General features: G+C 47.6%; 1 protein-coding gene across 1 annotated transcript in view; it reads right to left on the bottom strand.

Annotated features, from left to right (window-relative positions):
- The window catches only part of LOC144164078 (uncharacterized), a 195,644-nt gene that overhangs the window by 39,811 nt on the left and 133,322 nt on the right, over window positions 1-22,511 (bottom strand). Inside the window, exon 7 of the mRNA XM_077694648.1 lies at window positions 6,324-6,401. Within this exon, the coding sequence (XP_077550774.1) occupies window positions 6,324-6,401 (78 nt within the window). The remainder of the gene's footprint in view (window positions 1-6,323; window positions 6,402-22,511) is intronic.

Raw genomic sequence — 22,511 nt, 5'->3', positions numbered from 1 at the left:
GTGTTGCGTTCGAGTTTCCAGTAAAATCGCAGCTCGTTCTTTTCTCACCACGGTCGTGAAGGTCTTAAGGAACTCGCTTTTGAATTGCGTCCAGTCGGTCAAGGCGCTCTCGTGGTTTTCAAACCAAGTTCGGGCTGCATCCTCCAAGTAAAAGAAAACATGCCGGAAGGTTTCTTCATCGTCCCACCTGTTGAAGATCCGCACGCGCTCCAGCTTCTCCAACCATTCCTCTGGATCTTCAGCGGGGGCTCCCCGGAACGATGGCGGTTCCCGGGGCTGCTGCAGCATGATTGGCGACGTTGTTTCTTGTACCATGGTGTTGGTTGCAGCGTTCCTTTTCTTGGGCCCTTCTGGCATCAAACCGAACTCGGGCGGTAAATCTTGCAGGCGGGGGCTGGCTCTTGTTGGACTGGCTTGGCGGCTTTTCGAGGTTGTAGTGGGCATGAAGGGTGCGTACCCAGCACCTCCACCAGATGTCACGAAGCCAAGGACGACGCAGTTGTCTTGCAGGAGAAACAAGTTTATTGGAGCGAACTTGTGCTCCCCTAACAACTCAAAAGAATACAGAGGCGGCGAAGCAGCGGTCAACAAAGTGACTTGCGTCAGCGAGCGTCGCAGAATCGAATGCTCCGGCGTCCGCACTGCAGGCTTTTTATCTTTCGGCGCGCGTGGTTCTCGAAACGTCGATTCACATCGAGAACATAGTATATCCAAGAAGATTATTCTGGGCTGTTCACGTTAGATCGGAATGCTCTCCCTATCACGACAGATAACACATGCGGCACAGAAAGAAAGAATGGAACACGCGCTTCCCTTGGCGCAGAGATAACACAGACCGGCGCAGCCGGGCGGTAAAAGCAAAACACAAATAAACAAACCCAATGTATGGTTCGCGGCAATATCGATGTCGTGTTATGGCGGTCATTCAATACAAACGGCTAAGCGTTTGTTTACACTTGTTTCTTTTCTCGTAAAATGTCCAAGCACTGCGTTGATCCGCTGCATGATCAACCGGCGAGCCGACGCTGCACAGACTACACATCTCTTTGCCGGAAGTGCGTGAAAAAGCCGCCCAATTGCAGGATTTCTACCTCATGAAGAACATCTGGGAATCGATGACGTAGACATCTCAGGATGGCGGCGTCCAAAAACCGTCAGATAAGTGTGATAAAAGGGCCACAAACATTGCAAAAAAAGTGTGAGCTTTCCGCTGCACGTAAAAGAGTAATACTTGGCACACCTGACGTTGACGACCCAATCTAACGAATGCGCTAGTACATTTAGAGCGCTAAAACGTCTTTCATGGCACATTTAATACTTCCCTTTCAACCAGACTACTCGACAAGAAACTTTTATTGCTTCAAAAACTCCCTACCAGCCCGAGCGCGCGCGTACGAGTAGGCACTAATGCCTGCTGTTTTGTGGCACCAGACTGGAAATAGACCCCCCCCCCCCCAACGTTGCGGAGGAAAGGAGAAAGCACCCCGGCCTGTGATATATCTAAGGCCGCGGAAAACAACCGTGCGAGCCGCCCCCCTCTCCGGTAGAGAGCGCTCAGCTTTGGTCGTGTTGTCCGCAGTCGAGTTGAGAGGGAACGATTATGCTCTATTTTTAACCGCGCGTAGTTTCGGTGATTTCTTCATAGTTTCTTAGGGAACGGTTTTCCACAAATCTTGTGGCAGGTGATTTCTGGGACAATAAGCTTTACCCCAAAATACATTCCTAGCGGTCAATGGTAAGTGCTACAGGGCCCCATAAAATAACGGTGGTAGTGCACCGCGTTTAGTTGGCCGAACAGGCACTATTGTGTCTAAAACACTCATCCAAGTGCCGTTGTGAAAATTTTTGAAAGGTGAAGGCAAACGGCTGCATGATACAACAACCAATCTAGTTCGGCGGAGCGTGAAGTGGAGCAAGGAGCAGAAAATCGGTGTTTGTAATTTGGCATTTATAATTCTTTTGGATAATCATCTCCATCAGATATCGAAAAGAAACAATCTTTGTAAATAACATGGGTCGCTCCGTTGCAGGGCCATTTTGTGACGCTGCGGCAAAGGCCTATCAGCACAGGCTTGCTTGTAATTTTTTTGTGCTTGGTATGTATCGCTAAACAAATTTGCAGAAAAAGGCTAAAATTTTTTTTGTAATTTTGCATTATCTCTTAGGTTCGTTTTCTTTACTAGTAAATGAAACCGACCTTTTGATTTAAAAGTAATTTCAGAGGTTGTCCCGAGCAATACCTAATGGAAGCGAATATTTTTACGGGTTGGCGGATTCCCCAATACGCGTTACACCTTCTGTTATATAGGCATATCCGGGTATCGCAGGGTGCTATGGCTAGTTGCCTATGCGCTTATTAAGTGGCGACATTGGTTTCTAGAATACAGGAAGGCTTTTTTTCTCACATGTGATATAGGAAAACCCGAGAATATAAGGTGTTTTGGTGGTACGCTGCCTTTGTGGGTTCGAACCAGCATACTTGTCTATGCACGTACTGTAATATGAAAAACGACTTATCTCAAGCCTGTTTCCTCCAAGGGATGTTTTGTTTCTTTAATTTAAACATTTCTCTTCGGAATGTACGAATGTCTAAACACACGAAGTCCAGACTCTGTGTACACAAAGGAGTGAGCAAAAAATTAAAAGAGAAACTGCATGGCCACATTTTATGCATCGCTACGGAAAGATGACCTGATAAATCTGACATTTTATGGCGAAAGCATCTGATATTGGGTCCGTAAACCTTTGGCCTTCCTGGCTCACAGACGGCACACATATTATGCCACGGGTGGCGCACAAAATGCACTAAGTTCAAATTGTGAAAAAACTTATCAGCGAGTAGTTGGAAATTAGGTGAATCTGGCGCTGGAGGGAAGTGAAGCAATGCACCTTGAGTATGAAGTATTAGCACGCAATCAAAACGCAGACCGGATTTTGCATAACTCTAATGTTATTTACGCCTAAATATTCACCCTTCGTGATAGTTTACACATCAGCGGCGGTAGAAGTGAAACGCGGCGTAGAAGCACGTGCTTAGTTTTGTGTGTAACGGTAGATTAGCTGCAATTTGAGCAGATGTTATCCGGTCTTTTTGGAGTCAAATGAAAATCACCTAAAAATAGACGAAAGAAAATAAAATATATTTCCGTGTCACTCAGCGTGCCTCAGTTTGGTCATTCTGGGGTACAACAAAAAGTGACAAAGAACGAATTACGTATGACATCCCAAAAGTGCTCTTGGGACTAATTAGATGGGGCCAATATCTCCTACACTAACACGCCCTAACGTGCCAAAACTCGTACGTGCCCTTAAATCTGTCTACACGGCTTGAATACAGAAGGGTCATGATTGTGTTTGCAATACTTATGACACTTGCATTCAAGTACATCCTGTTTACGAACTTGAGTAGGCTTACTGTGCTCTCCGAGCAGCACAAAATTCTCGGCGTTTACATCTCATCTTTGCACTGTCGATTACGGCGCAGCGGCCTGTGGGAAAATTGCGTAAAATGCCACCCGCAGATGGCGGAGAAACTGACGGCCCACGCTGATCTGAGTCCCTTTCTATGCCGAACACGGCGCTAGTCACTTGGACTGCTCGGATGAAAACCGGACACACTAATGGGATCACCTCGCTATATATGGAGCAGCTAGTCGCACGAGCTCGCGCAGCACTAGGGCCTCTCAGTGGTTGTTTTTAACAGCGATGATGTTCAGCAAATTACTAGAGTTTTGGTGTCCGCAGTTACGAAAACAAAGAAAATGCCGATGCAGGTGTGTGCGTACCTCGCATCTACCGCCCAGCGTCCCCGGCACACGTTTGTGAGGCCAATCATACCAATTTAGGAAGATGAGCCAATCATGGGAAAAAAATACACCATTGGCCGTAATCGTCGCCACACTTGCTCGCAACGAGAAAGACATGTCTTAGCGTACGCCCCTCCAAGTTTATGTTCAATGATTATCACTTACAAAAAATAGTGGAAGATCGCACCTGTAGCAACAGGGATGGTGTTAAGTTCGGGTCCCTTACTTATTAATTCAAACCTCCTGGCAACTAGATATCTTCCACTGGGGATAGCTTGTTTACCTGTATTGCGTTTTTTTCCCCACCGGCCGAGCTGAGTTAGGCGCGAGGGGTGTAAGGAGAACCGTGGATGCTTTTGTTATTTACCGCGCTTTTGTGTCCACCCGACGAGCGGGCGAAAAGATGACGCACACAAACGTGTCGGTCGCGCCAATATAGCTGATAGCGATGTGAGCTTTTGAGGAAGGATTTCCTTACGACAATCTCGAAGCGGACGGGAGATGAAGGTCGGTCAAGGGGTTAAACCTTGGGTCAAGGATGGGAAGAGGTCACCAGACGTTCGGTCTATGAGAGTTTCACGGTTCAAAGTTACTGGGTGAAGTTTCCGTTCGTCAAGCGTCTGAAACTGGTGACGCGGCTGCTGGTATGGGTCAATGGGTAGGCGACCAGGCTTTGTTAGGGCCATCACGTGCTAACGAAGGGAAGGAATTCTGGCGGCGCGCAGCACCATCATAGGCGTGCACGGTGTGACAATACTTTAAGACGTGTAACCCGGGAGCCGATTCCTGGAGTTGGGTATGCTTTTGGTTGGTTGGTTTTCCTTTCTGTTATATTTGTGTTTTGCGGTATAGCTTTGGGTTTGTGTATGAGAGTGAGAGAGGTGGGTCACGTGACTTTTTTGAACTCACCTAGCTTTGTTGGTCACGGTAGCCAATCAGTGGCCTAGTGTGGGCAGATGATAAGCCATCCTCACTCTCACGTTGTGATGTCCCTTGTGTGGGCGGGGTTTCATTGGAAAAGCCGAGGTGTTTCACGCTTGACGGGGGACAACAGAGACAGGAGGTGGAAAGCGGCGAGCTCACGCTCGACGTGGGCCTTGCCCGACCTCTTGTTTAGGATCACGAGCCATGAGTTGTAAATGCGCAATGTAAATAAATTGTACATATTGTACATTTTGGAGTTTACTTGGTGCAGACCGTCGTCGGCTATGTGCAGTCGGCCAACGAGCCAGCGAGTCGTCGTTCATCGGATCATCACTTCGATCAGTGATCGTCGAGCGTCGGCCGACCGATCCACCTTCCTATTTTAACTGATGCGGTAAAGGTCATTGCGGCTACGAAAAAGAAGCAAATCGGCTAGAATTCGCGGAATTAAAAGCGCTGTGAATGTCTTGAAGGCTGCGTACAGCTTCCCTACCTTCACGTCTTACGCGTTAGTCTGAGCTTCCTTCATTTTTTGTGTGGGTTGCGAGGGGAGGGGATGCTTTCTCCACAGGCGCCTTTTCTTTCCGAAGCCGCGCGGTGCTCGCGAGTGAAATTTCTGGGCCACCTGCTGCCCGCAACGCCGAAAGTTTTGTCTCTTCGAGAAAACACGACTTCGGCAGCAAAAACTAGTCAGTTCAGAAACAAAAGATGCAAATTCATATTTTCTGCTTTACACAATGTAGTAGCACATACATCTATTTGTTATATAGATTTGCGTATGCCCTTCTTTAAATTACTTCTAGCGACGTCGAGCACATTCTTCTTGTTTGCGGCTGCCATGACTGTCAATGATGATTTTATATCGTAAAGTATAAACGTGTTGTTTTTGGATCGTATCAAAAGACGCCGCCCATATCAGTGACGTCATCCGTGTTACTTGACACGATCGTTTCAGCGGCCGTGATGTGGATATGCTGGGGGCCAGAATTTGGATGAACGCCGGAACTTCCACTAAAACATCTTGCGTGGTGCAGGATGCAGGACATGAACCATTAGAGCTCCTAAAGATGTATATACAGTATATACATAGCGGCCCACAGAGAGGCCGCAGGCTGCGTGCACACAAAGCTTTTTCGTAGTGGGAAGCTAAAACCACAAAGTCATGTCCCTCTGCTCGCTTCTTCGTCCTGCCGAAAAATCGTATAATTAGATATTGTAGAAGTATTTACAGACTAGGCCTGTTTAAGCCAATCCTTCACGTCCTAAAGAAGTTGCTTTCGTGCCGCAGGCGAGGAGCTAAAAAGTTTATGCCGAATAAAAAGATTGGTACATGGAGAAGAGTATCAAAAGCGCCACCTTAACTTGGATAATATGTAAAGAGCAGGGGGAGTTTTGCAACACACCAAAATTGTTTATTCTTAAATACAGTACTATTCAGGTTCTCATGTTTGATTCCATTTGTCAACAAACAAACGAGTGCGCGTTCACTCCTGCATGAAATCTCACGCCGTCTTTAAGTTTCCTACGCAGCGGAACCAGCGTTCCAAGTATGGTACTTTTTGAACAACACAAGTCCATAAAGTTGCTACTTACTTCTGATAATGGTGTCAATCCGCAGCACTTCATCAAATCTTGCCTCTGGAATCTTTATACTAGCATGCATCAGGGGGGCTGAAAGAAAAGTACAAAATAAATAAACATACCCCTGTCTTCTTGCTGTACACTGCTCAAAAATAAGTTCTATCTGCATTGTTTATATCAGACGCCTTGTCTACTCAGCTTATTCGTTATGCGAGTAAAGCACCACAAAATGGCTGAAGGCTCGGTCTGGCAAGAAAAGAAGTACGCAGTTATCTTCGTGATGTTCTTTCCCTGTGGCTTCTCCTTAAAGCCGCAGCAGCACTCAGGTTCTAACCCCGGGTATCTTCAACCGACAAACTCAGCCTCCCATAAAAAAACTGTACATTTCTTTACAGCCCAGCGGGCGGCTAAGAAACAGTGCTCGAACGGAGCCTGAAGACGACGGCCAGAGAGCACCTGCGCCGGTCTGCGTCTATCGCTCTTCATCTTTCCCTCCCCTTGCCGCTGACGACCGGGAGAAGGGGGAAAGCCAGTCCTCTTCGTCGGGGTACATCCTCCTGTGGTGGCCGTTAGGACATCTGATGCGACCTGGCGCGCCCTTTCTCGTAATGATTGGCGTTAAAAGCGCCGCGCCACACGTTCTCTTAATTTCCGCGCTGCTCTTCCCAGGGCCCATGCCAGTTAGGGCGTCGAAGCACTCGACGCACGCCCTCTGTTATACTCCAAGAATTAAGTTATTATTCGCGTTCTTATCGTGACGAGGGGCCAGACAGTAAAACAATGCCAGTCGAAGCATTCCCTGCACGATGACAGTCTCTTAGAAACCGTTTATTTGAGAATACACAGTAAAGATTGCACTACAAACACAGGACACCGAAAAAATGTGTGCAATGCCTACATGTGTATAACCCAAAAACGCAAACTGGCAACTTTGCGTACAATCACGGTAACTTTGCGCAACAGGCGAAAAGCTATTTCACAGTTTTACAATCCCACATATCGCTTTTTACAGAAACGCATTGTGATATATGTTAAAAAAGAAGTTGTGATAGTCACAATATTATGACAGGAAAGTCCACCTAACTGATCTGTTAGTTATGCTAACATATGTAGCCTAACAAACACGGCTATCGGTCTCAATTCTGTTATTAACACATGCGATCCTGACATCTTAGTTTTAATGGCAACCGGGCTGAATCGTAACATTCTTGACACCGAGATCTTGGATCGACCTAGCTGTTACAGATTATACAGAAATGACCACTAGCTAAGACATGGTGAAGGTACACTTAATGCCGTAAACGTAACATTACGTCATCGCCCATACACATTTACTCGTCTTTGCAACAATACTGAGTTCTCAGTGAAACCGGCAGTAAAAACGTTCTAACCGGAGTATGCCCTCTAGCGCCCCCCGGCTTTTACTAACGAATGATGAAGTAATTAGTACGGTCATCGGGCGCTTTCAGCCTGCTCCAGTATTCATCCTTGGGGAATTTTATTTTCCCCAGATTCAAATGGCCAACAATGCATCCATTCACCCGTCACGTCCTCCACCAGTGAAGGACTTGTTTCATAAGTTCTCGGCTTTTTCTCCCACATAGCCACTGAGCCCACCACGACGTCGGCGACGGCATGTAATATTCTTTATTTAGTATTACAGCCACCCCTGCCCTAACGTCAGACATAACATACATTCCTGCTCTTACTGATCATTGTTTCAAGATCTTTACTCTTAATGTCAGTGCTAAACGTTACCAAATAACACTACTTTCATCAGGGTCTACCCCGCAGTTGACTTTGATGCACTTAATGCCAGCCTCTGGTCATTTATTGATATTTCCATGAATGGTTTAGGAAGATGACCCGTTCAAGAAAACTCGAATATATTTTTTAAGAAAAAGTGCACTAACTAGCAAATAAATATATACCCCTAAGAAACATCTTTGCTAATCCCAATGCACCGGGCTACAACCAGAATATGAAAAGGTTAGCCAACCGAAAAAGACGTTGTTACCATTCCGCAAAAAGTCTGCGATGGTAGGCGTATGATGATGCTTCCAAGTTATACATTTCAGCTGTAAAGACTGAAAAAACTAGCTTTTTAAAAAATACCTCGTCCTCGATGTTAATAAAAAACCCAAACGTTTTCAGAAAAGCAAAAACAAAACCAAATGGTATTATAAACCAAAACCCAAATCTTCGTCATACTAAAGCGATTTCGCTAATAGATGGTGACAGCAACAAGGTTTCACATGAGGATTGTTCGGCAGTGTTAAACGTACCATTTATAAACAATGGTTCGTACTCCAATATTATTGATGCTTTCAAATTTCTGGAGATTCCCGTCTGCGGATCCTCACCTATGCTTCCCCCCTTGAGAGCCCCACGAGGCATTGTATAATAATCAGTTGGTTAAAATGACTAGATCAAGGCGATATTTTTAGGCGGCTTATGCCAATACTCTTTGATTTCGCTTACTAATTTTTTAACAATGTTTAGAATCAGTATTGCTGCCTATTGATTCCAAGACGGCAAAAGTTGTTCCGTTCTTTAAATCCGCTAATCATACATCTCTTGGGAAATATTGTGCGATATGGCTCACCAGCATACCCTGTAAATTTTTTGAACACAATATATACACTAACTTTGCCCGTTTTCTTGCGTCAAGACTTTATTTTCCACCATTGAACGTGGATTTTGTTTAACACCATTTTTGCGAAAGACAACTTTTGAACTTCACGCAGAAAATTCCTGCCATTCTCGGCGAGCGCTCGCCCGCAGACTGCATTTTTTGGTGCTGTCCAGACATTCACCAAGGTATGTCACCGACTACTCATTTTAAAGCTTCGTACACTAAACCACCAGAGTACCGTAATCAAATGGATAAAACAATTTGTTAGTTACCAGAGCGGATTTGTTTCAACTAATATATTTCAACTCTTATCTGCAACAGTAACATGGGGAGTCCGACAAGGTCCACTTTTGGGACCGTTATTATTTTAGTTTAGATTAGCGTCCTGACTGATGGTGTTTCATCACATATTCAGCTGGTGTTTGATGATTGTGTTTTGTTCTGGGAAATTAAATAAAAGTGGTGCCGATGTAACTTCGTTGCAAGCAGACCAAGAAAATATAACGAGCTGGTGTGATGACTGGCGAATGAAACTCAACATTGCTAAATGCAAGGCAATGAGAGTAACTCGTTCTTCTACGTTAACTCATATGTACTCTCTCAAAGGGCTACCATTACAACCATTCACGTTATATAAATATCTAGTTGTTAACATTACTAATAACCTCAAGTGGGAAATGCCCATCGAGCACACTACCGTGCACGTTAAGTGCATATTGGTCTTTATAGACGCAACTTCTCCCAAGCACCAACAATTATAAGACAATTTCTGTGCAAAATGCTTGCATGGTCAAAGCTCAAATATGCCGCTGTAACCTCGGATCCTAACACTGCTTTTTTGACTCATGAACTAGAAATGGTCCAACACAATTTTACCTGCTTTATTCATTGAAACTACACTACAGCAGCCGGCATTCGTTCCATAAGATCAACCCTTATTTTATCAACCAAAGACCTCTGTGGGAAACTTCTCACATGTGTCTTTTCCATAAATTTCGCCTTTACCCAATTTCGAAAAAATATTTCGCTTATGCCCCCATTTCCGTGTCTGAACGATGGGGCCATGTGCACAAAGCTTGTGAAGGAGGCATCGGTGGTGGCGAGGGTAATAACAGTAGTAAAAGCGGTGCCCGCGGTGGCGAGAAGGAGCGCCGCCGCTGCGCCGAGTACATCGGCTTCAGAGGAGTGAAAACACGGTGGGGGGAAGATTAGACGTACACTGCTCCGCAGTAAACACCAAGTCAGATGCGGGGACAGAAACTATGTTCTTGCAGTGAAAACGATGTGCGCTAACCGCAGTCGTGTGCGCTTAGCTTAGACAATGGGCGAGACACGGTAATGAAACTCACGTACTCGCGGTAAGAAGAATGTTTGTTAACCACTACCCTACACATAGGCCAAAAGAACCACTGCTTAACAGGTACCCTTAGGTCTGCTTAGGTGCTTTGAAACCGGAAGCATTCTGCTGGACGATGGCGATTATTATATCCTGTCTGCGCATTGCTCATTCTATACTGGTAAATTTAATGCCGATTTCTGCTTTTAGATACGATGTAGCGAATAGTTGTGGAACTGGTGGCATCCTCATTCAAGGCCATTGGCCAATGATGAAAACGTGGCTCTCGAAATAGGTATACTTCCGCGCGCACGATTTAAATGTGAAAGTAAAAAAGGCGTCCCTCGCGAGTAGCTGTAATTACGGTCGAGTTCATATGTAGCTGTACATCGAGCTTCTTGGAGGAATTTCAGTAGCGACCAGTAATATCTGCCGTCCGCTCTCGGTGGTTGCAGTCACCCGGTTTATTGAAAAACATACCAGCCTCTGTGGTCGCGTTGTCCGCAGCTGCCTGTGTTCCCTCACGCATCCACAGAAGATGCTTCCGATCAACATCAGCCGCGGAAGCCGCACACTTGAGGCGCGTTCCTGGCTATTCTAGTCTGGGTACTCCAGTAGAGTAGACGGAAGGTGTGAGGCCCACTTCAGGCGACGGCTCCGGAGAGAAGCTTCCTCCACCCAAAAAATGGTAGGGGGAAGTGAGCACACACATGAGGGAATAAGATACGTTGTAGTTGAAAGACTGAGTGGGATGACGAGGAACGAGGCTAGTGGTGTTTCCAGGTAAAGAAGGTTAGAAGGAATTGTAGTTGGGTTACTGGTCCAGTACATTCTTACCGTGCCTTGCGTTTAATGCACACGGATAATAAGCTAAGGTGTCTTGTGCAGGCTGTCAATCTGATGGAGGATTCTACGGAGCTTTTTCACTTGCTTCCCAGTGCTGAGCGCCTCTGTGTAGAAATGCGTCTTTGGGAGATTTTGGGGAGCTCCTGCGGCTTTGATACAACTTGTACAGCCTGGTGCTCCAGTAACAGTGGGCCTGGAGTGTTTCCACGGTAATGCATGAGGCTTTGTGTTTTGGATGTCTGCAACAAAGGAAGGCGGGCCGTCCACCTTGTGGTAGAAGAGCTGCATCACTCTACATTACGCAGTGACCTTCAGGGGCCGTGTTATACAACGTTGCTACTGGCAGGTCACGGCGAGGAAGCTTGGTTGTTTTATGGGTAAGTATTGTTGCATACAACATTTTCGGAGGTGTAGAGGTGATGTCACGGGAGGCTCAAATTAAAAATTTAAATAAAGCGCTACAACGATTGGTACGCATTAACGCTACGACTTCACTGCATCTTCACGATGGTTTCCATGATCCATGACCCTGTTAGGCTAGGCGTGTTCCTGTATGAGGATAGTCGGGTTCAGGAGATGTACCGGGCTGATGATGCGCATGGTCCCTCTGTTGATAGACTAAAATTTCGCCTCTTCGCTTATGGTGAGGCTGGGAAACTGTGCCTAGTAAAGTAGACGAAGCGGAAGTACAGCGCGTACCAGTCACAGAACCACCTCTGTGCGGGTTCCTTCACTAAGCATTTCAATTCGAAGGATTAAGTGCAACGTTGTCAAGACGTCTAGCCATGCCTTGCGGAGCCCGTGGATACCCCATGTCGACTAGTGTGCAAGAATACGGGTTACCCATACTACGTCGGTGTTATTACACACCTGTCCATTGCAAAATTTCTCAGCTGATTGCGCAAAGGCCTAAAACATCTAGGGATTTCTGGATATGACGCGACGGCGAACCAATGTCTTTGTGTGTATACTACAGCGTTATATCATCCAGGTAGAGGAGAAATCTCAGAAAGGGGTTGTATATTAGCGTCCGTGTAAAGGCCACAAATGTCAGCGCAGCTGCTAATATGATTGATTGCGGGGTTAAATGCACCGACGCAACGCAGGCGATGAGGCGTGCTGTAGTGGATGGCTCCAGAATAGTTATGACCTCCTGGGGATCTTTATCGTGCGCCGAAATCTGGCACACACGGGCGTTTTTTCTTTTCGCCTCCCTCAGAAAAGCGGCCGCCGCGGCCGGGAATCGAGCCCGCGACCTCGTGATCAGCAGTGCAACGCCTTAGCCACTGAGCCAACGCGGCGGCTAGCTGCTAATATTATTACGAGGCCGTGGGACAACGATGAGACGAACTATGTAATTGAGGGAACCGATACATTTACATTGTATACATAGCAGCCTTGACAGAGATCGCGCAAGGTGCACCAGGCACTGCGTCATCGTCGTTATAGTTCTTCAATCAAGTCGCCTGGAGGCACTGCCCACCAGTGCCCCGTAACATCACCCCCAGGTTCGAGACCGGCGGTCGAAGTGGAGGCTGAGGCAACGTGGGGATTTCTATGCGGACGAACGATGCGGATGGGCGATGGAGATGAGCAATGCGATGAAAACTTACAGTGAAGACGTGCGTGCCGCCACCTATGACGATGATGTCATTGATGACGCCTGACCCCGCAACAGCGATGTCCTGAAGGCAGAAACGAATGGTTTGAGGATCTCTAACCACGTAGGACGAGAGGGCTGGGGACGCGGCGACTTCGGTTGGTCTGGTATCGGCTTCCCCTGGGCTGATGACACGGGGCGGGGGCGTCGTCGAATGCTGGTCGCAGTGGGCTAGGGCTGCCCGACACGGCCCACGTTCCCTCGATTTCACCCAGGTCGAGACGACAGACCAGGATGGAGTCGGACTCACGCAATCCACCAGAGAATGATGCGGCCAGAGAAAGATAAGGCGAACGATGCGATGGGGTGAAGCGATCTATTTACATTATTTACATAGCGACCACGGCAGATCTCGGTCAAGGTGCACCAGGCACTGCGTCGAAGTGGTCGTCGTTCTTGAGTCAAGGTGCTTTAAGGCATTACTCGCCGGTGTTCCGTAACAACATCTCAGTTTTCATGTTGTACCCGAGAAAGTGGACGCAAACTCTTCATTCATAATCGCGAGAGTTGCTTGACGCTTTCCAACCCGGCAACATTTCCCCGGGAAACATGCATTGCATTGGAAAGCGTTTTTTTTGCCGCATCCAGTGTGACTGTAGGCGCTTGGTGGATGTTTTATTCCGGTAGCCCACGCTGTGCTGTGGCGGCCCGGGCGCACGTCATGATACTCGTTATCTGCGAGCTGGTGACTGTGCAGCAAGCTCTCCCACTGCTCAAGTGTGTGTGGTTGTGGGGGTGGGGGATGTGAGGGCAAATCCAACCCAAACGAGTGATTTGTTTTGGGTTGCTGGGGCAGTGCGGGCGGTTTGCGGTATGTTGCAGGGGAAATCCCCTGGAAGAAGGTGTCGTTTGGGTACGTACAATTCTGGAGTCGGCAAATTTTTCCGCCGGCCACGCCACGGATTAATTTAGAAACGGTAGGGCCCTGCGGGAAGCTCCGTAATGATGAAGGATGTCAGAGTAGCTTTGGAGAGGGGGTGTAAGACCGAGCTGCCGTTGAGTGGCTCGTGTTCCCTTTCTGGGAAGGCCCAATAGGGCAGGTCGCGAGCAGTGGAATGTGCCACTACAGTCCCAGTTAGAGATTTATGGGCTTGGATTCATGCAATGTCGGACTTTGCAGGTTTGTAGCTCCAAAAGCGTGGTAGCTGACGTGGCCTAGTTGTGACCCCGGATTCCAGCCACGAGGCAGACATAATTAAAAGGATAATAATGGGGTGAAGTGAATACTGCAGACATTCTTAGATAATAAATGGCAGCCTACCATTGTCCCTGAATCGGAAGCGTATGACAGCTGCTTATTACCGGTACTAATCTACAGGGCAGAAGCGTGGAGGCTCACTAAGAGGGTTCAATTTAAATTGAGACCGACTCAACGGACAATGGAGCGGAAGATGATAGGTGTAACACAAAGTAACAGGACGAGAGCGGAGTGGGTCAGAGAACAAACGCGTTTTAAGGACATATAGTAGGAATTAAGGTGAAGAAATGGACATGGTCAGGGCATGTAATGCGAAGGAAAAATAACCCCTGGTCATTAAGGGTCACAGAGTAGATCCCTAAAGAAGGCAACCGTTGATGGGGGTGGCAGAAAGTTAGATGGGCAGATAAGATTAGGTAGTTTGGTGGGATAAATTGGTCGCAGTTAGCACAGGACCGGGGTGATGATCATAATCATCAACACCAGCCTATCTACGCCCGCTGTAGGACAAAGGCCTCTCCCATTATTCTTCATTTACCCGGTCCTGTGCTAACTGTGACTTGTTTATCACAGCACACTTCTTGATCTCATCTGCCCATCTATCTTTCTGCCACCCCCTGCAACGCTTGCCTTCTTTAAGGATCCCCCCTGTTACCCTTAATGACCAACGGTTGTCTGGCCTTCACTTACATGCCCTGCCTACATCAATTTCTTCCTAATGTCTACAAATATATCCTTACACGGGTTTCTTCGCTTACCCACACCGCTCCCTTCTTGTCTGTTATTGTTACACCTATCATTTTCCTCTCAATTGCCCGCTGAGTCGTTCTCAATTTAAGTTGAACCCTCGTAGTGAGCCTGCATGTTTCTGCCCCGTAGGTGAGTACCGCTAACATGCAGCTGTCGTACACTTTCTTCTTCAGGAACAATGGTATTTTGCTATTCATTATCTGAGAATGTCTGCCGTATGCACTCCACCCATTCTTGTCCTTTTAAATATCTCTGCTTCATGTTTAGCATCCGGGGTCACAACTTGGCCTAAGTAGATATATTCACTTACCACTTCCATTGCCTCGCCACCTATCTCAAACAGCTGTGCCATCCCGAGGTTATTGATCATTACTTTGGTTTTCTGCTAATTAATTTTCAGGCTCACAGTTCTACTCGGTTTGTCCAGTGCGGAAAGCATGCTTTGCAATTTCCGTCCACCGAAATACTTAGCAAGGCAATGTCATCAGCAAACCTGAGGTTACTGAGGTATTCTCAAATAACCATTACTCCCACCTGCTCCCAATCCAACGCTCTGAATACTTCTTGTGAACGTGCTGGGAATAACATTACAGATATTGTGTCTCCTTGTGTGACGCCCTTATGGAGGATGGTGGTATGGAGGATGGAGGCTCTCCTTATGGAGGATGGTGGTAGCTGTTGACCCATTGTAAATATCCTCTAGTATTCTAACATAATGCACATCTACCACCTGGTTACATAGTGCCTGAATGATTGCTGAGGTTTCGACCGAGTCAAATGCTTTTTCATAACCTATGGAGGCTATATATATGGGTTAAGTATACTCAGCGCACTTCTCTATCACCTGATTGATCGTGTGAATATGGTCGATTGTTGAATAGCTTTTACGGAACCCTGCTTGTTCTTTAGGTTGACTGAAAGCTAAGTTTGCAGAAATTCTTTTAGGGATTACATTGCTAAATGTCTTGTAGACGACTGATAGTAAGCTGATCGGCCTATATTTCTCAAGTCCTTCATGTCCCCTTCCTTCTGGATTAGGATGATGCTGGCATTCTTCCAAGATTCGAGTACACTTGCGGTCATTAGGCAATGCGTATACAGGTTTTCCCGTTTTTCAAGTACAATTTATCCGCCATCCTACAAGAGGTCTGCTGTTATCTGATCCTTACCAGGTTTTTCGCCCCCTTTCATTTCTTTCAAAGCCTTCCTTACTTCTTCGGGCGTTATTGGTTGGATGTCTATCTCTGAACAACTTTCTCGTTCGGAATTATATTGCATGACCCGGCTACTCTACAGATCCCTATAAAACTCCTCGGTTACTGTGACTATTTAATCCCTATTTGTGATGACATTACCTTGCTTGTCTTTGGGTTCATACATCTGATTTCTTCTCACACCAAGACGCCTATTCACTGCTTCCAGTCTACCTCCGTTCTTTGCAGCGTATTCGATTCTCTCCACATTACACTTCCATATGTCAGCTGTCTTACGCTTATTGATTAATTTCGAAAGCCCGCTAGTTCATTTCGGTCAGCAGGGGTCCTGGAGATTCTCATGGTGTGCCGTTTCCTAATCAGATCTTTCGTCTAATGGGAAAGTTCGCAGTATCCTCTCTAGCCATCGTGCACCGACTTCTGCACACTCCGTGATAATGCGTGTAAGGGTGTCGTTGACTTCCTGTGTCGTAAACTGTGCTTCCTCGGTAAGAATTAAATATCGGTACTGCAGCGCGACCCTGAATCCTTTTACTTTTGTCTTACTGTCAGCTCATTATTCGGCTTCTTTCGTACTAGCTATTTACGGTCCCTCCTCAAATATAGCCTAATTGGAGATCTTACCATACGGTGGTCACTACACCTTACACCTTACCCTTCCGAGCAGAAGTCTATTTCATTTTTATGCTCCCCATTCGGGCTCCTCGACGTCCACTTCAGGGTCTCCCGTTTGCAGAGGAAGGTATTCATTATGCGTAGGTTATTCTGTTCTGCAAACTTGATTAGAGGTTTCCCCTGCTATTTTTACAGCCCAGACCATAGTTCCAAAATGCCTTGTCTCCATTGTGATTCTTGGTACTTTAGCATTGAAGTCCCGCATAAATATGGTATACTCTGTTTTACTTTAGCCGTTGCCGATTCCACATCTTCATAGAAGCGTTCCACTACCTAGTCGTCGTGTCTAGATGTGGGATCGTAGCTCTGTACTACTTTGAGTTTGTACATCTTATTGATCCTGATTAGAAGACCTGCTGCCCTTTCGTTAATGCGATTGTGTTTTTGTATGTTGCTAGCTAAGCTTTCATTGACTAGAAATCCCACTCCCAGTCCTCTTCTGTCCACTAGACCATGGTAACATAGGGCGTGCCCATTTTTAAACACTCTAAAGGCTTCGCCTGTCCTCATAACCTCAGTGCGCCCTATTACATCCCATTTAATGCTCTTTAATTTCTCGAACACCTCTAGACTGGCTTCACTAGATAAGGTGCTCGTGTTAAACGTTGCAGGTTCAGATTCCAATGGCGGCCTTTCCGGGTCCAGGTATTCTTAGCACACTCTGGTACATCACCGGTCTGACCACCGCCGTGTTCAGTTGCTTTGCAGCCACTGGAGACTGGGGGCCGTGGGTTAATTGGCGCATTCATGGGAGGTTGTGGCCAATTGCTACATCAGGATGGCCAATCCTGCTCTGGTGAGGGAGTGCGTTAACGGCAATGGCGGCCGAGGACAGGCCGCACCCCAAGCCCTATTGTGCAATTCCATCAATACGCGGATTTTTTTAAAAATCCGGTGGTAATTGTCTGGTACCGGGATTCGAACCATGGTCCTTCTTCACACGAGGATGATGCTCCACCTCTACGCCACCGCTGCTCCCGGGGTAATTGAACCAGGGTGTTTGGAGATTAAGGGGGGAAGCCTTTGCCCAGCAGTGGGTGTATATAGGCTGGTGATAATGAGGACGGTGGTAGCTGACGACGATATTACTTGTTGCAAACCGTTAGCACTCTGTCTGTGAGTCGGTTAGCACGGTAACTTTGGAGATCAGGGCGTCCAACACCACTGACGCGATGGCCACTTCTTCAGCTGCACTTGAGCCAGTAAGCAATGTTACTGCTAGTAGTGTGCAGCCATTCGCCCTGACTATCCCAGCCGCATGTGCATGTCGGAAGCGGTAGCTCGCGGCGTCAGTGCAGCCTGCTGCGGGGTCTGTGATATATCTCGCTGTAAGAAGCTGTGCCCGGTGTCGCCTGCGGCCTCCATTGTAAGCCGTGCGCATGCGCTTTGGAACTGGAAGCACCCGTATGACAACTCGTTGTATCGCTGTCACGCGCTGTAGCGGGTCGATGGTTGGTTGAAAGGAGTAGGCCAAAGTGCTTAGTACATATCGCCCTGTAGCAGTTATCGAAGTCGATAATGCTGACTGTTGGTGTGGGCTTTATTGGTTCAGCCAGTGCGGAATGCTATCCAATCTGGAAGAGGTGGTTAGTTGATGTGAAGACTGGTAGCCCAACAGCTGTTTTCAGGGTTGGAGAATCTTATCTATTTTGTTGGTCTCTCTGGTTTTGACAGCCACGTAGGATTGCCCATCAGTTACCCTGGTGATTATCACGGGCCGAAGAATTCTGCATGCGTCTGCCTATTTGAGTCTATGTCGGCGAGAGGAGACTCGCGGAAAAGCAAGCATGAGCAGGGCCAGTTTTTTGAAGCATAGGAAGCATTGCTGCTCCACTTCCATCGCGGTGGTAGTAAATTCCCATGCTTTGGAGTTTCTGCACTGCTCTAATGACTGTAGCTTTATGGTCCCTATCAGATCGGGAGTCTGTGGAACCGCTCTCCCTCGTGTCCTCGAGCGCATATTGAATAGGGCAGATTTTGAAGGTGCACCAGTTATGACGCACGTGTACAGGTATGCTAGTGTGGTGTCGATTGCTCGTTGTAGATGATCTTGCTGGTAACGTGAGCACCCTTTGGTGATCCTTGTGTTATATAGACTGCATACAGTGTGTGGGAACAACCCTCTGTAGAATTGATTTGGGCTGGTAACCCCGATAGAGCGATGGTGAACATAGGTGAAATCATCGAGCCTTGGGGTGTACCTTTGGCAGGTGTGCTAAACTAACTTGTCACAGACATGGAGAAGTGAAGGGTGGCGGTGTGATCTGTAAGAACCACACACACATAGTAGTTGTATGCGAGGGTTCTACAGTTGAGTATTTGCAGCCTGTTGGGGATGGCTGCGTGTGTGACATTATCAGACGCACCCGGTACATCAAGTCCTAAGATGCAGCTGGGTTGCGTCTTGCTAAGGTTATCGATAATGATTTTTTTTAGTTGTAAATGACTATGTTCGATAGACAATTCAAGTTTAAAACCAAGCATAGGAAGAGGCAGCACATTTCTGTCTTCAAAGTAGTCGGTGAGCTGGTGTGTAACGAGGAATTCGAAAAACTTGCCGACGCACGGAGTTAGAGAGATAACGCGCCATCTATCGATGGCGATGGGCTTATTAGGCTTGGGGAAAGACGTTATTTCGGCATGTCACCAGTGCTCCAGTATCATGCCCTCAGCCCAGTTCTGGTTGTAGCACTCCAGTAGCGACTTCTGGTGTTCTTCGTTCGCGTTCTGTTGGAGGCCGTAGGTTATATGGTCGGGGCCCGGTGTCGTGTCGCGGATTGCCTTGACTATGTCTTGATCCACTCCATTTTTAGTGAACGGAGCGTCAAGCATATGGCTGGGCGCTCCCTCGTACTTGGTCCAACAGTTGGCCAGGCGTGAATGGATGGTTTTTAAGAAGGCGGCTGACATGTTTGGCCGAATATGGATTTCATGGTGACGAGCCAATAAGGTAGCTTCAGTGTGAACCAGGTCTGTTGCTTCGTCAGACTTCCCTTTAATTGATTGCAAAACGCACGCCATTTTTGGGAGAGCGGTTCTTGAGCGAAATGAAGGGCTTTCTAAGTTATCCCAGCAATGTTCCATTTCCGGGTCAGGGTGTGCTTTTGTCGTAGACCCCTTTAAGCCGCACTTTTCTGAATGCCCAGAGGTGGTCGAGCTGGCTGTCAACCGTTGCGGTATCAGTAGTTATGCCTATGGACTAATTGTGGGCCTGCTGTACCTCAATCTAGGCTCTGCGGCAACCGAATGCTTTCTGTTGGTGATCGCAGAGTAGTCGCGTCCTGTCGCATGTTAGGCCAGTTGGTGAATTTGGCAATTACGATTCGGCGCCGGCCTACTGTATGTGAGAGCATCAGTTTGATGAGCAAGTGGAAGCTCCAAAGAGTATCAGGCAGGGTCCCACGGGTTCGTAGAGTCGAGTTTAGAGAAAAGTAGGGTAGAGAACAGTACCCCTCATTACGCTAGGGCCAATGCGCATCGTGTAAAATAAGAGGACCAAGGGCCGAGATGTCCGGGTTATGCAGTGGTGTTCTATTTTACAAGATGGCCAATGGATGAAGACGAAGCTGCTCGAGCGTGAGCTGCTGCCGCGAATCACAGGCACCGATGATGATAATCTCATCGGTGCATCTATCATGGCGATAAAGTTTCAACATTTTCCCCGGCCACAAACTAGCGATTGCCAGTGCAGGTGCAGTCGGTACATCAAAAACGTTATAGTAGATCCGGTGAGGCAGTCAGATGGGGAAACCACTGCAGGTGCCGTCTTCTGAACCCATGCTCACAATGTCGTCGCAGTTGACGCTGCCTGGATAAAAGTGGCTTGCATCCTCGACGCTTTTGAATTCAGATGCGGATTCGGGCTTTTTTTACTGGGGCCTGATAAGAGCGTCTTGGAGGCTTCCAGTTCCCTCTCGAACGCTCTACACTGGTATTCCGGTTCGCCTTGCGAGATGTATCCCGGTTGTAAGAACTGTGCTTGCCAGGTGCTTCCCTCGTTCGAGTGCGTTGTGGGGTGCGTGCCAGGACAATCTTCTTCGCATGTCTTTCAAAGTAATCACGACGCCATTTTTATTGCAAAGCAATATATGTCTAACCGCCCCAGTTTTTATTCCTGTCATCGATTTACTCGACGCCCCTCCGGGGCTCCTGCTCACTACCGTTAACCCCTCTTTCATAACTATTTTTCCCTCTCGCCTCCACCGACGCCCCTTTGGCAAGTTGCGCACTCGGCAGCTAACGGCGGTATGCGGTGATCAGATAATTGCGAAGAATAAACAGAAGCACGGATGGGCGTAAAGAAGTGTACTGATGATTACTAAACTCTCTAATACGAATTTTGTGCGCAGAGCGAGCTGCAGTGTTCTCTGTAACGGCGTATTTTTGCTGCGCCTCAGGAAGTGTTCGCGTTATCACAGAACGCACAGCAGCGTGAGCTACTCTGCTGCTAACTCGCAGTGCGCCGCCACCGGCCAGCATGTTGCAAAGCATGTTTGAACCTCCCGCGCAAATGTCACGTGGTTAGGATTAGCCCCGCACAAGGGAGCTGCGATGGCGTAGAGGTAGAACACCCCCCTCGCGTGCAGAAGGACCGTGGTTCGAATCTCGGTGCCGGACAATTCCCTCCGGATTAAAAAAAAATCCGCGTATTGATGGAATTGCACAAAGGGGCTTGCGGTGCGGCCTGACCCCGGCGACCATTGCCGGTAAGGCACTCCCTCACCAGAGCAGGATTGGCCACCCTGGTGTAGTAACGGCCACAACCTCCCATGAATACGCCAATTAACACTCGGCCCTAAGTCCCCAACGGCTACGAAGCAACTGACCACAGCGGCGGTCAGACCTGCGACGCAGCAGAGGGTGCTAAGAATCCCTGGATCCGGACAGGCCGCCAATGGAATCTGAACCTGGCAACGTTTAACGTGCGAACCTTATCTAGCGAAGCAAGTCTCGAGGTGTTGTTCGAGGAATTAGAGGGCATTAAATGGGATGTAATAGGGCTTAGCGAGGTTAGGAGGGCAGGCGAAGCCTTTACGGTGCTGAAAAATGGACACGTCCTATGTTACCGTGGTCTAGAGGACAGAAGAGAACTGGGAGTGGGATTTCTAGTCATTAAAAGCATAGCTGGCAACATAGACGAACACTATAGCATTAACAAAAGGGCAGCAGGTCTTGTAATTAGGCTCAATAAGAGGTACAAGCTCAAGGTGGTGCAGGGCTACGCGCCCACATCCAGCCACGACGACCAAGTAGTGGAACGCTTCTATGAAGATGTGGAATCGGCAATGGCTAAAGTAAAAACGCAGTATACCGTAGTTATGGGGGACCTCAATGCTAATGTAGGCAAGAATCAGGCTGGAGACAAGGCAGTGGGGAACTATGGTCTGGGCTGTAGAAATAGCAGGGGGGACCTACTAGTTGAGTTTGCAGAACGGAATAACCTACGGATAATGAATACCTTCTTCTGTAAACGGGAGAGTCGGAAGTGGACCTGGAGAACCCCGAATGGGGAGCACAGAAATGAAATAGACTTTATATTATGCGATAACCCTGGCGTCGTGCAGGATGTGGAAGTGCCCGGAAGGGTAAGGTGTAGTGACCACCGTATGGTAAGATCTCGAGTTAGGCTAGATTCGAGGAGGGACCGCAACAAGCTAGTACGAAGGAAGCAGATAAATGAGCTAACAGTAACACGTAAAGTAGAAGAATTCAGGATCGCGCTGTAGAATCGATATTCCGCCCTTAACGAGGAAGCCGAGCTTACGACACAGGAAGCCAGCGACAACCTTATACGAATTCTCACGGAGTGTGCAGCAGACGTCGGGGGCACTATGGCTAGACAGGATACTGGTAAACTTTCTCAGGAGACGAAACATCTAATCAGAA

This window comes from Haemaphysalis longicornis, unplaced genomic scaffold (assembly GCF_048455015.1).
Source record: "Haemaphysalis longicornis isolate Haplotype H1 unplaced genomic scaffold, Haemaphysalis longicornis Haplotype H1 scaffold_13, whole genome shotgun sequence".
NCBI classification, from domain to species: Eukaryota; Metazoa; Arthropoda; class Arachnida; order Ixodida; family Ixodidae; genus Haemaphysalis; species Haemaphysalis longicornis.
The sequence above is the reverse complement of the archived record's forward strand: the minus strand, read 5'-3'. Positions and strand labels throughout refer to the sequence as shown.